The sequence below is a fragment of the Simochromis diagramma genome, unplaced genomic scaffold (assembly GCF_900408965.1).
Source record: "Simochromis diagramma unplaced genomic scaffold, fSimDia1.1 OVJJ01000602.1, whole genome shotgun sequence".
NCBI classification, from domain to species: domain Eukaryota; kingdom Metazoa; phylum Chordata; class Actinopteri; order Cichliformes; family Cichlidae; genus Simochromis; species Simochromis diagramma.
Window position 1 is genome coordinate 2,890,042 of NW_024387040.1, and position 14,961 is coordinate 2,905,002.

Below are 14,961 nucleotides of genomic sequence, written 5' to 3' on the forward strand. Positions count from 1 at the left end.
CACTGATAGAGACTGTCAAACAGCTTGCTTATAATATCATCAGTTTTGTTTTTTTGTCTTATTATGTGAGATTATCATTTTCTCTTCAAGATGCCTAGTTTTCTTGTAACCGGTGTGATAGCTATGCGTGAGTAGGCACAGACTTACAGAAACACCTCGTCTTACATTCAGTTCTACATATCGTCTACACTGAAACTGGTTTCATTCATTTTGTGTAATTTTGTGCTAGTTAAACAGAATTTAAACGACAGACCCCTGCGAACCCTAGAGTAGCTGAGGCGATGCTTGGATAATGCACGGCCTTTGCTGTTTTAGACCGTGTTCACAAAAACGATCACATTGAAATTCACTAATCACAAGTTACTTCTAAGATATTCATATGAAATTCTCTGCAGGAGCCCAGAAGAAGAACGTATGTGCAAAAAATCCTAAGCAAAACCCATCAAGATACAGAAAAAAAGACATAAACACAACTTTTAAAGATCACATTTTTGGGTTTTTTTTTGATGATTGTAAAAGAGACACAAAATCCAATCCTTGAGGCTTCATGCAACAAATAGTTTGATGAAATAGAAAAAATAGAGCCTTTGTTTATTAACCTCTTGAATGTAAATTGCATTTTTTAGACTCCACAAAGAGGTAATGTTATCACTCTCACATCTAGCCATATAAAAGGTTGCGTCTCACCTGTTAAAGGAAGCACTTGTGGATTTTCACCATTAAAAAAAAAAGCCATGTCATTTTTTAAGTCGTTTTTCATGTTTAGCAGAGATTTCTTTGGCTCTTTGGGATCTGATGTCAGCCGTCCACAAAAACCTGACAAACTCTGACGATACTTGAAATATCTCAAAAATATTAAAGCTCAGCGGGTGAATCGTCAGGCTTGAACATAGCGCTGTTCTCGCTGCGATGATTAGAAATGTACGTTGCTCACATCTGAGCAGACCTCTCTTCCACCCCAACAACACAGTAAGTACCCTATAATGCAACGTAGAGATCTTAATGTCCTGTACGCACTACATGTTAATCTGCACTATATGAACAAAATTTGGGAATGTGTGTCTTTTTTTTATTATTCATTTTAATGTTCAAATGAATCAAAATGTGAATAAAAGAAAAAAAATGTATAACAGAATATGAAGCAGACTTTTAGACTTTTTAATTGACGCTAAAAAGTTAAAGGTCAATAGAGACGGGGGTGGGGGGTGGGGGGGGGGGGTGACTTTAGTTCAATAGCTGACTCAACTTTGTGCAAATAAAGAGTTGAAGTACTGGGAAATGTGCAAAGAACACTGTTAAACTCCAGTGACGGTCTGTGTGGTATTTCCTACACTGTTACACTTTAGTTTGATATTAAAAACAATATAAAACCCCAATAGCACACATATATGGAAACTGGTGTAGGTAGTGGTCATGTGAAAAAGAAGGTATGGAGTCTTTCACTTCTACTTTTTCAAATATCAGGACATAAAAATAATCCAATCCTTAGCTGTTTTAAAAAATTACGTATGTGAAACAAGATACGACCTATTAGACTGTATCATTATTTCCACCTTCCACAACAATTAGAAGGATAAGTAAGTGTGAAAGCAGAGGTTTCAGCAGTTTTCTAGGTCTGGAGGGGTTTTCTCTATATAAAGAACACCGCACAGCTCAGGCTTGCAAAGCTGCATTTGAACAAACCACAAGACCTCTGGATTTTTCCCATAATAAGCAGAGAAAACCAAACACAGCTGTCAGCATGGTGGTGGTGGGGTAATGATTAGGGCTTATTTTACAGCCACAGGACCTGGACACCTTCCAGTCACTAAGCAGACCATGAATTTATCTGTAAACCAAAGTATTATGGAGTCAAATGTGAGGTCACCTTTCAGTCAGTTAAAGCTGGACTCTAACTGGGTCATGCTACAGGATAACAATCTCAAGCACAGCAGCAATTCTACAACAGAATGGCTGAAAACGAAAAGAATAAGTCAAAGTCCGGATCACAAACTGATTGAAATACTGTTGCAGGACATGAACTGTTTAATGTAATCATGCATAATTGCGCTGTATGTGGTGTGGACCAGAATGTTTCAACACTGTGGAAAAAAAACCCTGATCTGGTTACAGCGTGGATAAAAACTGAACACAGCGATTACACACAACAGCAAATCTCTTTTATTGTAATGTTTGACAGTTGGTATTGGAAGTTCATCTCATGCTGAATCACATTATAAGACCATTGTAAAACTTTTTTTTTTTGGTGTATGTTGATGTTGCACGGCCACCTCTTATCCAGGAGACTCCAAATGCAGTATTTAAGCTGGATGTACAGTAGGCTGGAAAATACACTCATCACTCCACACTGGCTGCATGTACAGTATATACATGCATGCATACATACATGCTTATGATTTTCTAAAATACTCTTACCACATAGAAGGTCTTTAAACAGTAAACTACTACAAGTAGAAGATCTTCATTTCAATAAATGATGGAAACTGGAAGTATAACTTTGATCAAGATGTGGTTTTTAGGTGACTGGTCAACAACAGGACCACACTGGCCTACACATCAACCACTAACCTATAACGCAGCTCATCCTCTAAGGTAGGTTATTCACAGGGTATCAGCCACACTTGCAGGTCACAAAGGAATTGGCAGTGATAAAATCTGATGGTTAATATGTCGGTTTCCACACCGAGTTTCTCTCTTTACACGTCAGGTGAAGCTAAAGGACATGAGAAAAATAAGTCTCTTCGTATTTGTGAAAATCTCCCAACATTTGCTTTAAATAAATCCAGGTTTGAGCCATGACTCATTTAAGTTTTGGTCTTTTTCAGCAGCCTCAAAAAAAAAAAAAAAAAAAAAAAAAAAAAAAAAAAATTGCATCACTATTAGTAAATCCTGACCTGGGATCCGATCTGATTTAATTAGCTCCTTCATAGAGGTCTGGAGTGATTGCATGAAAGCTACATGAGGTTAAAAATACACACTTAGGATTAGTAAAGTGCACAAAAACAGGTTCCTGAATATGATCCATGTGCCAAAAAAAGAGAAAAAAAAAAAGTGGATGGATTGATGCACAACTTTCAGTGCCCTGGAGACTCTGCTTCTTTGACCACATTTTCCTCTGCCGACTTATCCAAACCCTCAACTGTGTGTGCCACATGACTTCCTATTGTATAAATGAGGAAAGAAAATCAAGTTAAAAACTTACAAATCACTAAAAGATGAATTAAAAGCAATCACGTGTCAGTGCCAAAAGACAAAAAAAGCCAAGGGAAATTGTGCACAATTGTACAAATAAACTAAAAGCCTGTCAAGTATCTCCTCTTACATTTAGCTTCTAATTCAGTTATTTTCACTCAAGTTAAAAAAAGCAAAAGCACATAAAAAAAGCAAAACTTTGTTCAAACTCAGAAGACTATGAGGATTAGTAGTACCACAAAATAGATACACGCTGACCCGATGAAGCATTGTTAGGAATAAAAAAGGGCAAAGATGCGAGCAAGTTGCTTATCCACCGTGGCGTGCCAGCAGAACGAAATAGGAAGTGTCGAAATAAAAGCTGTAATCCCACTTTTTTTTTTTTAAATAGTCCAAGTGTGATCCCAGCAGATCCATCGCATTTAGCAAGGTTTTTTTTTTCTCTCTAAGCAATACATGGTGCTGGTGTGGCTGAAAAATGACACGACTGCAGTACTCCTACTGCAACCCTGCGTTTTCCTCCATCCGGTGTTTTGCTGAGAGGACAAACTGACTAAAAAAAAAACCCCAAAAAACTTAATTACGATTTATTGATGAGCAATTCAGATTATGCGAGTGCATCGTGGCTACTCAAGCAAAGTCTCTTATGATCATTGGAAAAGATAAAAGAGTAATAATGATGATGCTACTATCATTTGAATCACAGTGAATACACAACTCATTTCCTAAGCATCCGAGAGATGCTCCATTTGTCTGTTAGTAGTTGTTAAATCAGGACAAAGAGCAAATATATTTGATGAGGGTTAGTACCATTTGTTAATGGTCTGCAGGTGCCTGGTTATCCTCTAAGCGTAAAGCTAAACAAAGTTGAGTAAAAAAACACTCAACTTTTCACTTCTAACATCGTCCCTTTTAAATGCTCTTCAAGTTCCAGCCTTCAAAGGCGGGCTTTTTAAAAACAATAAATATGCCATACGTTACCAGAAGTAAGGCTCGCTGTCTTTTTCATTAAATAAAAACATGACTTTTAGAAGCTTTAAGAATAAAGTGTATGCTTCATCCATTGGTTCCTATTTCCAAAGCTAAAAACGCAGGGCAGCCAAAACAAGTCTCTATGCCAAGGGCACACCGACCTAATTGTGCGTTCAGTGAAGAGTGTATCCGAAAGGAAGGAAGTAAAACCTCCTCCTATTCTAACTTGCACTCAAACTAACCCCTTTCTCCTGACTCTGCCTGTGTGTGGCGAGAAAGAAACAGAACACGAGCGTTTACTGAGAAAGACACTCAATCAGCAGCGGGAGGGGAGCTTATTCAGCTGCACAGAGCAGTAGCCTAGTCAGCAGCAGGCCAATGTGAGTGAGACAGAGGAAGAGATGGCAGTACTGCTAGAAAGTAAACTTGAAGAAATGAAGTTCATCTTTGTAAAGGTTCACGAGAGTAACCAGATATTTTTAAAGGGGTCGGACACTGGGGGTCTTTTAAACCTCGTCTTACAGCCAGTGGTGAAGCCACGACAGTGAAAGCTACGCTGATGAAGGCCATTGCCATTGGGTACCGATATGAGTGGAGGACATCCATCCTTTCAGAACCTTTAGCGACTGGAATGTGAAAGCAGGTCTAATCCTAACCCAGGCGTTTTACCCAAGGGCAACATTTCATCGTGCATGCTCTATGCAGAGTGCCGGCATTTTGGCTCCCTGGGGAAGGCTTTGCTAGCGAGCTGGGCAGAGTTATCTGTTGGCTTTGTATTTGGACTTGCTGGCATCACGTGGCTCTTTGCTGGGGTTGCTCCAATCGTCCGCCTCGGGGCTCGTCTTATAATGCCTCCACGCCGACTTGTTGAAGACAGGCAGACGCTCAAAGGACTCACTGGACAGAGCCTTTAAATAAAGAAACAAGACATCCAAGTCAAGGAAAAGCAACTTTGACTTATCTTTATTAGAGGAGTTATTATCATTGTTTTTATTACTTGCAAAGAGTTGGATGGGTCTAAATAACCGTGAAGCTGGAGATGATTAGCTTAGCTCAGTATGAAGACTTTGAACACTGTTTCTGGTGGCTTCCAGCTTCTATACAGTTTTGTAGGTAATAAAGTGATGAGCCTAAGAAATCTTAATATTTGAATAGTGATATGCAAGGTGTTTACACTGCTTCAAGTTTTATGCTTAACTAAGCTACTCATCTTCTGGCTTAATCATCACACTTTTTATTTGGGGGGGACGCGCCTAGGTTACAGGTACACATATTTTGCAGAACATCAGCCTACATACATATAATAACTGCATGGCACCTTTCAAAGAAGCTGAAAGAAAACCAGTGCCATTCCCCTTTTTCGATTAAAACACAGGGAGCTGCTTCTGCTAAGAGGAAAATTGTTTGTAGCAGCATGTAGTTAAAATCCGTCAAGTCAGCCTCAATCTGTCCACAGTTAAAACACTGCTCGCAATTAACACCACATTTACTCCATCAGTCAAATACCAGCTTGCAGTACCAGCTTGCAGTACCAGCACAGGCCAGCGAGTATACTGAAATGTGAACTACTAGGTTGATTTTTTCATTAGCACCTTGATGTTCATAGTAGGGGTGCAACAATGCTCGTATCGATATTGAACCGTTCGATACAGTGCTTTCGGTTCGGTACGCATATGTATCGAACAATACAACATTTTTTATTTATTTTATCAACTTTTCTTCTGACGATGCTGTCTGTGTTGAGCGCTCAGTGAATCTGCGTTCGACTACTCCGCCTAGGCTGCACTGTCAAGTGCAAATCCACTGAGCGCAGCGCAAGCTAGCAAGACAGAAGCTAAGCTCGTTGCAACATGGCAAATTGAGCCTCCCCCACCCTCATTCAGATCTGGCGTTTGGAACCATCTTGGTTTTCATGTGAAGCATGACCCTGATGGTAAGCGCGTCATGGACAAAAGTAAAACAGTATGTCGGATGTGCCACGCAATGCTCAATTGGTGGGAACTAGTGCGTTAGCACAGTTAGCTTGTTAACGTGTTGACTGATTGATTTGACCGATTGAAATGAAGACTTTCAGCTTTAGTTCAGTGGATTTAACCAAAGTATTGCATTTACTGATGAGGAACCACAGCACCCAATTTTCAGAGTCTTAAAAATAATTGGACATTTGGCAGGCAGGTCGTTTTCAGGTGAAGCCTGTTCTCTTGTTACTCCATGACAAACATCCACAATCAGTTGTACAACAATCTGATACATTCTTAAACAGAAGAAATTCATTGGTCATCATCAAAAGGCCTGAAAGACCACGGAAGACAGCTGACATGGATGACAACAGAATTATTTCCATGAGTAAGAAAAACAACTTTGCAACATCTAACCAAGTAAAGAGCAGTCGAGGAGGTAGACGTATCATTATCACAGTCTACAATCAAGAGGCGCCTTGAATACAGAGGTTCTTACAACTAAATGTAAACCTCTGCACTCAAGAACAGGAGGGCTGGCTTAAACAACCTGCACAGATCTGGAAACAACAAATCTTTGGACAGATGAAATCAAGAAAAGCTTGTACCAGAATGATGGGAAGAGAAAAGGAAGAAGAAAAGAAAAAGTTCATGAAGCTCACCATAGTTCAGGGCCAACCACTGGTGTTTATTGACAATGTGACTGCTGGTACGAGTGTTGGGATGACCTGTGAAGTGTACGGGGCTATACTCTCTGCTCAGATTCAGCTCAATGCTGACGGTGCTTCGTTTCATGGAGTAAATGAATCAAAGCAAACTGCAAAAGCAACCCAAGAGTTTCTCAAGGCAAAAAAAGTGAGCTATTCTTTAATGGCCAAGTCAGACACCTGACCTCAACCCAGCACAGCATAACGGTCAGTTATTAAAGACTAAACTGAAGCCAGAGACTGCAGTTGGCTGCAGTAAACTCATTCAAGACTTTTTCTATGGTATCGATTTAAAAGTCATCAAAGAAATCTACATCGTCTCATTCTTGAGACATCATGTGCACAAAGTTCGGCGTCCAAGCTCCCCTTCCGCAGCAGCAGAATAGTTAACAGAGAGACATGGGAGTGAATTCTTCTCTTTTAATCCTTCCAAATTTAAAAGTATTTTCAACTCTCAGTTAAATAGAGGTGTCAAATTAAAGGAAAACCAAAAACAAATAAACAAAAACAACAAAAGGAAAGGTCCTGGGTAATTAGATGTCACCCATTTAATGTCAGTACAGCCTGGATGCTTACAGACTCCAGGGTTCTGAAAGTATCCAAGAGTCTACAGGAGGGATGGAACGCCTTTCTTTCAAAGGGCATTTTGATGAAGCCAGGAGAGAGTATCATCTCACACAAAAACCCCACAGTACAGTTCGGCCATCTGCCCAGAACATCACCTTTTGTGGCAGAATCCACAATCGAAATTACAATTCTCCTGACAGGTTTAGTAGAACTCGTGATGACCTGATTGGCTGTGTATATGGCTGCCTGGATGCAAAGCCCGTGACTTGAACTTCAAGCTAAAATCCCAGCTTATAAGTGTCTGCGTACTCTTTTGACAGCTTTATGCCTGATTAATGAACCCAGTCCCAAAAAAATAAGAGAAAGAACTCTTACTGGCACTGACTGACATCAACTCTAATTTCACTTTCGCTTCGCCTATTTTTACCATAACCAGTTCCATCTCTTTGCTGTCAGCTCTTACTGATGGCAGGTTACAACCCAAGACACCAAAATGCGGCACACAACACCGAGTATCATTTTTCCCCAGTAATCTATCTCAGGTGCCGTTCAAAAAACGCTAAGATGATCACACAAGTGATGCACGAAATAATAGTAGGGTAAAAATCCTGGAATAGGAAAGTTTGGACAGCAGGAGGGGCGTAAATAATCCCAAACTGTGCCAACTCAATCCCAACCAGCACAACTGAGGCATTGTAGAGGTCAAGGGTTCAGTTTTTCCCTTTAATTCATCACCAATCTGTGTCATGCCTTACAGATCTTTGCAACACTCAAATTTGAATAGCTCACCTTCAGATAGATGACTGCATCCGTGCCAACTCCTTCCATAGAGTACAGCTTCAAATCCCCCTGGAAATATCGGGCATACAGCCTGGAAATTGGTAAACCGTAGCCAAAACCAGCCTGTAAAGTAAAAAGAAAATTAATGTAAAGTCATACCATATAAAAAAAAAACAAAAAAACAACGCAGGAGCCAAAAGATGCTTTTGATCACAAGGGTCGATATTGATGCGATTATATGGTTGCAGGTACCAGCGGGACAGCTCCTGGCTCCAGGCTCGGTGTCGGGGCAGTGGAGTACATATAGTTGAAAAGACGGTCTATCTTCCTGAGAGGGACTCCTCCTCCTCTGTCGCTGATCTAGACACCAAAAGGATAAAGACAATGGACAAATGGAACAGCTTAAAGACAATAAAAGCTAAAACACCTCTAAATATTACTTTAATGATGCAAATGTGTGTCAAATTTACCTTTATCGAGAGATCCTCTTTACCCAGAGTGACTTTTGCCTTTACTGGTGGTAATCCCTCTTTACTGTTCTCATGAAGCTCCACTGTGGCTCTCATGGAGTTCTGCAAACACCCCAAGAGTTTATTAACTCAGCTCAGCAGCAGCCCTTACAGAATTATAGTCCTGTTACGGATTAATTGCATTTAATTACACCCGGGCCAGTTAGGTTAGGAGCACTGACACTGGCCTGCCTACCTTAAAGAGCTCAAATAACATGTGGAATAGATGAGAGGGCACATACACCACTTGGATGGGCCTTTTGGGAGCCTTCACTGCAAAGAAAAGGAGCATGAAAACTAAACACACACTAAAAAGCAGCTTCTTTTGAAGTAAATGAGGTGGTGGATCATTACAGGGCTAAATCTGGCCCCAATCTGTGCCCACAAGCTCTAAAAAGACCGGGTAACATGGTTGTAGTTTTTGCAGTGCTGTGACTAATTGCAGAGGAGATTGCTTAAACTGCATAAATGCACAAAAGCACAAAGCATTCTTACTGTTAAACTCCTCAATCTTGAGCTCGGGAGCGGCCGAGTAGTACTTCTCGCACAGCATCTTGGCGGTGTCGTAAGCATCTGATGGAAGAGGCAAAACAACATAAGTCAGACCAGAGAACGGCACACATTTCTGCTCACAGGTCACTAATGCATCTTCTGTCCCTTCCTGAGTCACTGAAAGTGCAGCGCCAGACCCACGCTGCTGAATTCCTTTAAAACTATCATTATGTAAACACCCCGCTCAGCAAAGATTGATACTCTTTTGTTTGATTTGTGTCACTGCAGAGAGCGGCCGATGTGATATAAAACATAGCTAATCCCCGCTTCCTGTGAGAAGAATGAATACATTTGCTCAGTATAACAAAATAAGTCAAACATAGATAGAAAAATATTCCCTCTGACTTGAGTGAGCATGATCAGGAGGAATTACAGCATTAGAAGGATGAAGACACAAAACAAATTGTATGCCCAAAATGCTGCCTCTAATTTGATTACATGTAAAGCTTCCGTGTCATTTTGTTACATAATTACAGTGCAAAATATAACATTTTATGAAATCTGGGCTAACAAACTTTACTGGACTGGTATACAATCAGTTCATACCAAGTTTTCCTTAATAACGACTCAGGATCTCACTAAATAAACCTTGAATTTTATATATTTCAGCTGCATTTTACTCAAAATTATTGCTTCATGTTTATTGAGGGTGAAGAATATTTGTCTTTTTAGTAAACCAGGTTAAATCGGTCATGTTAAATAACTCCCAAACTTACCATTGACGACTTCTGCTACGTTGCAGTTCGGATCAATGCTGCCTATGTGTTTGGGATGTGCTGGGTTGGTATCGTTACCAAAAAGGAGTGCTGAAACACAGACGTGTGGATATATAAACTTCAGCTGCACAGACGGATCCCAACGGCTAAACGACATAAATGTTTTGGGGGATTTTCGGAGACTCACTGTGCTGGTTGATGAGCATGCGGAACGAGATGCGGTTGGTGTAAAAGCGGTCCAGGAAATACTGGACGTTGCTGCTGATGAACGGGTCAAAGCCGAACTTCTCCTTGTACTCGATGACCCCCTGAGCCATGGTGGGAACTACATCGTTGTGGCGGTTGCGGATCTCAATCAAAAGCTCCAGGAAACTAAAAAACAAAAAAACAAACCAAAATAAGAATCACATGAAAGAAGAAACATATTTTATATGTGCACAAAGAACAAGCCAGGACTTTAAATGTGACCATGATTTCTCTGCACAACGCAGCACAAGAATGAGGATCTGCATTGTTTTTTCATTTTCCCAGAACAATTATTGGAAACATGTTCTCTAAACAGAAAAGACCCAAGCACATTCCTGTCTGCGTTTATCAGTGACACATGGCTGTTTAACAGACGGGCATTGTTTTTGTATAAATACAGTGTAACCTGAGCAGTCAGCAGAGATCTATGTGCACTAAGAGGATTAGCGGTGTTAGAGGGACTCTAATCTTAATGACATAAGTATAGAACAGCTGGGTGTTGTAAAGCTTTATTTACTGTACATACAGCGTGCTTATTAATTTTTCATACAGCTAACATCCACTCACTCGTTCAGAGTATGAGGGTCCTCTGGCTTTCTGTTCTCGTAATCGAGCAGCTCCACAAAGCTCTGCATGTACCTGATCAAACAGACAGAGGTCAAAAGGCAACTTTTACACATGCTTACTAACAATATGGCAATAAACCTTAAAACAAGTCCTGCTGCCATAAAGGCTGCCCTTTGGCAGGCGCACAAAGAACATTTCTGGAGGGAGTGTCTTACCATTTTTGCACGAGTTTGACAGAGGGCTGGCTAAGCAGTTTATCGGGGAGAAGGTTGACCTCTCTCATGGTGTTGGCCAGCCGTACGGGCAGCTCCTTACGCAGGAACATGAAGGACGTTTTCTCACATGCATTGTCCCGGCCTGAGGGAAGCAGAAGTGAGAGACACAGATAAAGCCAGGAATATTTGAACGCTGACAGCAGATTTTTTAAATCGAACAATCCATATGAGACTGAAATACAGAGTTTCAGCTTTAATTTAGTCAAAGTTTTGCATTAGCCATTTATGAATAACAGGTTTTGCGGGTTTTCTTATGAATAAACCACCAAACCAAAATAAACCTTTTAGATAGGAATAACTTTAGCAATCAATCAATGACCAAATTAATAATTTGGGCCACCTTAAAAAGAACAAATGCACTGCAAGCATTCAGCGACACTGAAAAACCTGAAAGACCACAGAAGTCAACTAAAGTGGACGACCGCAAAATTATTTCCATGGTTATGGAAAACTACTTCACCACATCTAAGCAAGTCAAGATCAAAATGAAATATAAGGACTGTTTTAAATACTAAGATGAAAATCCTTTGGAGTCAGTGACTGCCTGAAGTCTAGAACCCTTGGAGATCACCTAAGGCTGCGTTTCCTCCCTCGAGATGCTTCAGTTGCTGCTTCTTCTTGAGTCTTTCTGCCCTCAGCTTGGTCTCCAGTAACTAGATTATACTCCAGTAAAGTTTAATCTGACCCTTCTGTTCTTAACCTGTGGTTTGCACCTCGTGGTTAATGCAGAACTTCAATTAGAACCCTTTGAATTGTAGCTGACAGCCTAGACTTGAACCATATTGACTGCTTGATCCATTGTGGTGGTGTAAAAAAGGCAAAGATAATAAAAATTGTGTCTTTGTCCAAATACTTATAAACTTAACCGCATATGTGGAGCTTCCAGTTTAGTTTTCTCTTGCTAATAAATATCAGCTTTCTGACACTTTCACAATCCTGTTTATTGCCATCAATAAAATACCGTGATTAGAGTTCTTTGCTTGCTTTGGCAATCAGAGAGGCTCCCGGCTCACGGGGATCAAGGTCAAATGAAAGACAAAGCTTCATATAAGAAGCTGCTTAAAAAGCAAGTGTGCTGAACTCATCTAAGAAGAGCACTCGGTTTCAATATCCAACCTTTAACCTGATATCTTAAACTTTGCCATCTGACTGCAGCTGTATCCACGTGCGTGCCAACATTAGCTCGAAAAGTTTACGCAGGGAAATCATCGGTCATTTGCCTGGAAAGAGGGACGGGTGGTCAGGGAGACATTAGAGGGACTGGCGTTTTAGATCTGTTGTGGGGGAACTTAACATCAAGTAGAGCCTTCTAGAGTGTGGACAGTGCTGCCCTGGGGACAACCTCAAAACTCTCAACACAGAAGAGACGATCATGATGTCCAGTGTTAGAACTTGGGATGATCACGCAAGAGGAAACGAGGGAAAAGCTGGGCCTGACTCAGCAGTTTAAAGGGGGGAAATCTTGTGAAATGCAGAATGAGGAAGCTTGTGCGTGAGAACACGGAAGCCCGTGGCGACTATCCCTGGATGACGTCTAACGTGCTCCAGAGTGAAACACAGACACCGATATGTTTTGGCTCTCTTGGTGCCAAGCAGGGGTTCTCCTTAAAGCAAACAAGTGCGGCACACTTGCCGTCACGCATTCTTCATCCACAGCTGCGAGAACAAATTACGCAACAGACATGCCAGCGTTTAATCAAGAGGCGGATTAAGGAAAGCCTTGAGTGCTTCTGCACCATTAATAACCGTCGTCTTGTGGCACACATTGCGACTGGTGCGATTTCTACATGTCTTGGTGCAATAGAGGGGGAACTGAAATCGGGGGGTATTAACCAGAAACACATTACAAAAAACAAAACATCAATCTGCAATGACTCATGCTCTAGAGCGACCTCACTAAGACACAAGTGAAAATAAATAAAATGACTAAAGGCTTCCTGAGCATCTTGGCAACAGGAGCAGGGCTGCTGGCCCCTCCCCTGCATACGTGCTGCTGTGCCAGTCTGACTGAGAATACCTGCATGCGTTAGGGTGCCTGTCAATACTTGTTTACAACGTAAACAAATCCGCACAGGACAGAGGACCGTCCTCTGTTTATATGTGGCTGCTTCACTGCAGGCGATCTCTACGTTTAACACACCTGACCGTAAGAAAGTCTAATGTTCCCTTCTATTAATAACGAGCCGGGGCTTGCGTGTGACTCTTCAGGTCCAGAGCTGCGACTGATGAGATGACAAAAACATACAAAAGGGCCTTCCACCAAATCCTCCACCCTCTACAAGTCATTAAAGTCCTCTAAAGGTGCCAGGCGATGCCTTTACTCACCGAAATCCAAAAACTGCTTGATGGAGAGCGGGGACGGTGAAAATCTGGAGTAATACTCGATTTTGGGGTTGCTGTTTTTCAGCAAAGACCAGAAGATCCTCATATTGAAAGTTTTAGCGATGATGTGAGGGAGAAGAAATTAGGAGAAGGCGGACAGATGCTCGGACGGTGCGTTTCTCCCAGGGGCGGCCACATTTCCACCGGCCACGGCGGAGGAGACGATGCGACGCGACAGAGCCAGCTCCATAAGGTTACAGGATAGGATACAAGCGACAGGAACGGCTTCCTGGATCTACATTACTGCACGCTCAGCTCTGCAAATCCCCTCGCAATGACGTGACGACTTCATGCCATACTTTTCAAAGTAAAGAAAGAATGCGCAGTATATTTCGTAATATTTTATACCATCTATAGGGCAACACTGCAAGCTGCAAGGAGGTGTAAATTGGAAAACCTGGCAACAACATTTATTAGTTTTATATAATCAAATAAAATGATTAATATTTATTAAATCAATTAGCATATTGCATATTTCATTTTCTGCACATACTGTATATATTTAATTCTGTATATATGGTACTTATTTATCTATTGTGTTTTGCATGTATTTCTTTAGCACTGATGTGGGTCAATACAACAATTTTGGTGTACTATTGTGCAAAGTATGACCGTGCAAGGACAATAAAGAGTTAAACTTAAATGGTTTATTCATTTTAACGGATAAAACATTATGTTCTTATGCTTGGGATTATTATTTAAAGTCTCCCTCCCGACCCATGACTTGCATTTATACACAAATTCTGTCGCTTAACAGAAACACCATGCTTTTTAAAAAAGAATTTACTTAATTACTGGTGTATACGTGGTCTATAAGGGTCACTTATCACTCGTGTTTTAAATTACAATGACATTATCAATGTAAACCCAAAGCAAATGTCTTTGGACATTTGGACATATCCTTGTTGAAGGTTGTATGAAGTTCGTATTAAAAAAATTTTTTTTTTTTTAGGTAAAATTATTATTTTTTTGTCTTGCAACAGGTTTCCTTTTTGTGTTTTCGCATTAAAAATAAATAATAACACCGTAAACCAATTCATAAATGAAATACTTTTAGGTGTAGTTAAATGTATCCCTGCGTAGAGGCAAAAGCTTTTAATTTGAAGAGCTGATCTATAAACATCCGGTACAATTGATTTCCATTGACGTTTGTGGACAGCACGTACCTTCGAAAACGTCGACTCAACCGCACTTGGTGCAGGCTTGTGGATTCACAGCCGCGATTGGCTCCAAGAGAGGAGCGACAAATTCGACAATGTTATTGGTCAGAGGCTTGTCAGTCAACGTCATTAACGTCTACATACCTGTTTATCTGTTCATGCGCAGTCAGCGGGCAGTGGATGTTAGAATTGGGGGGTACAGAATGTTAGATTGTGGGTGAAGAACAGGCTTGGGCACCATTTTTAACACGATGTAAACAGATTGTGGTTCTTTTGAAACGAAAAACAAGGCCCTTACTGTTTTTGTTGTTTTTACTGCCCCCTAGCGAGGCAATATTTTAAAAATCTACAGTGGCCAGAGCAATGACTGTATTGGAC

The 14,961-nt window shown here is 40.8% G+C and overlaps 1 protein-coding gene across 1 annotated transcript; it reads right to left on the bottom strand.

The window, feature by feature from the left end:
• Positions 1 to 2,137: 2,137 nt before the first annotated feature.
• Positions 2,138 to 13,694, bottom strand: pdk3a (pyruvate dehydrogenase kinase, isozyme 3a). Its single transcript, XM_040044399.1, has 12 exons — positions 13,367 to 13,694; positions 10,982 to 11,123; positions 10,767 to 10,838; positions 10,141 to 10,325; positions 9,954 to 10,043; positions 9,181 to 9,258; positions 8,882 to 8,958; positions 8,647 to 8,748; positions 8,429 to 8,536; positions 8,186 to 8,299; positions 4,952 to 5,072; positions 2,138 to 3,160 (listed from the first exon to the last, which is right to left on the bottom strand). The coding sequence occupies exons 1-12, from the start codon at positions 13,467 to 13,469 to the stop codon at positions 3,075 to 3,077; spliced, it is 1,278 nt and encodes a 425-aa protein (XP_039900333.1). The 5' UTR covers positions 13,470 to 13,694; the 3' UTR covers positions 2,138 to 3,074.
• Between the last annotated feature and the right edge of the window lie 1,267 nt (positions 13,695 to 14,961).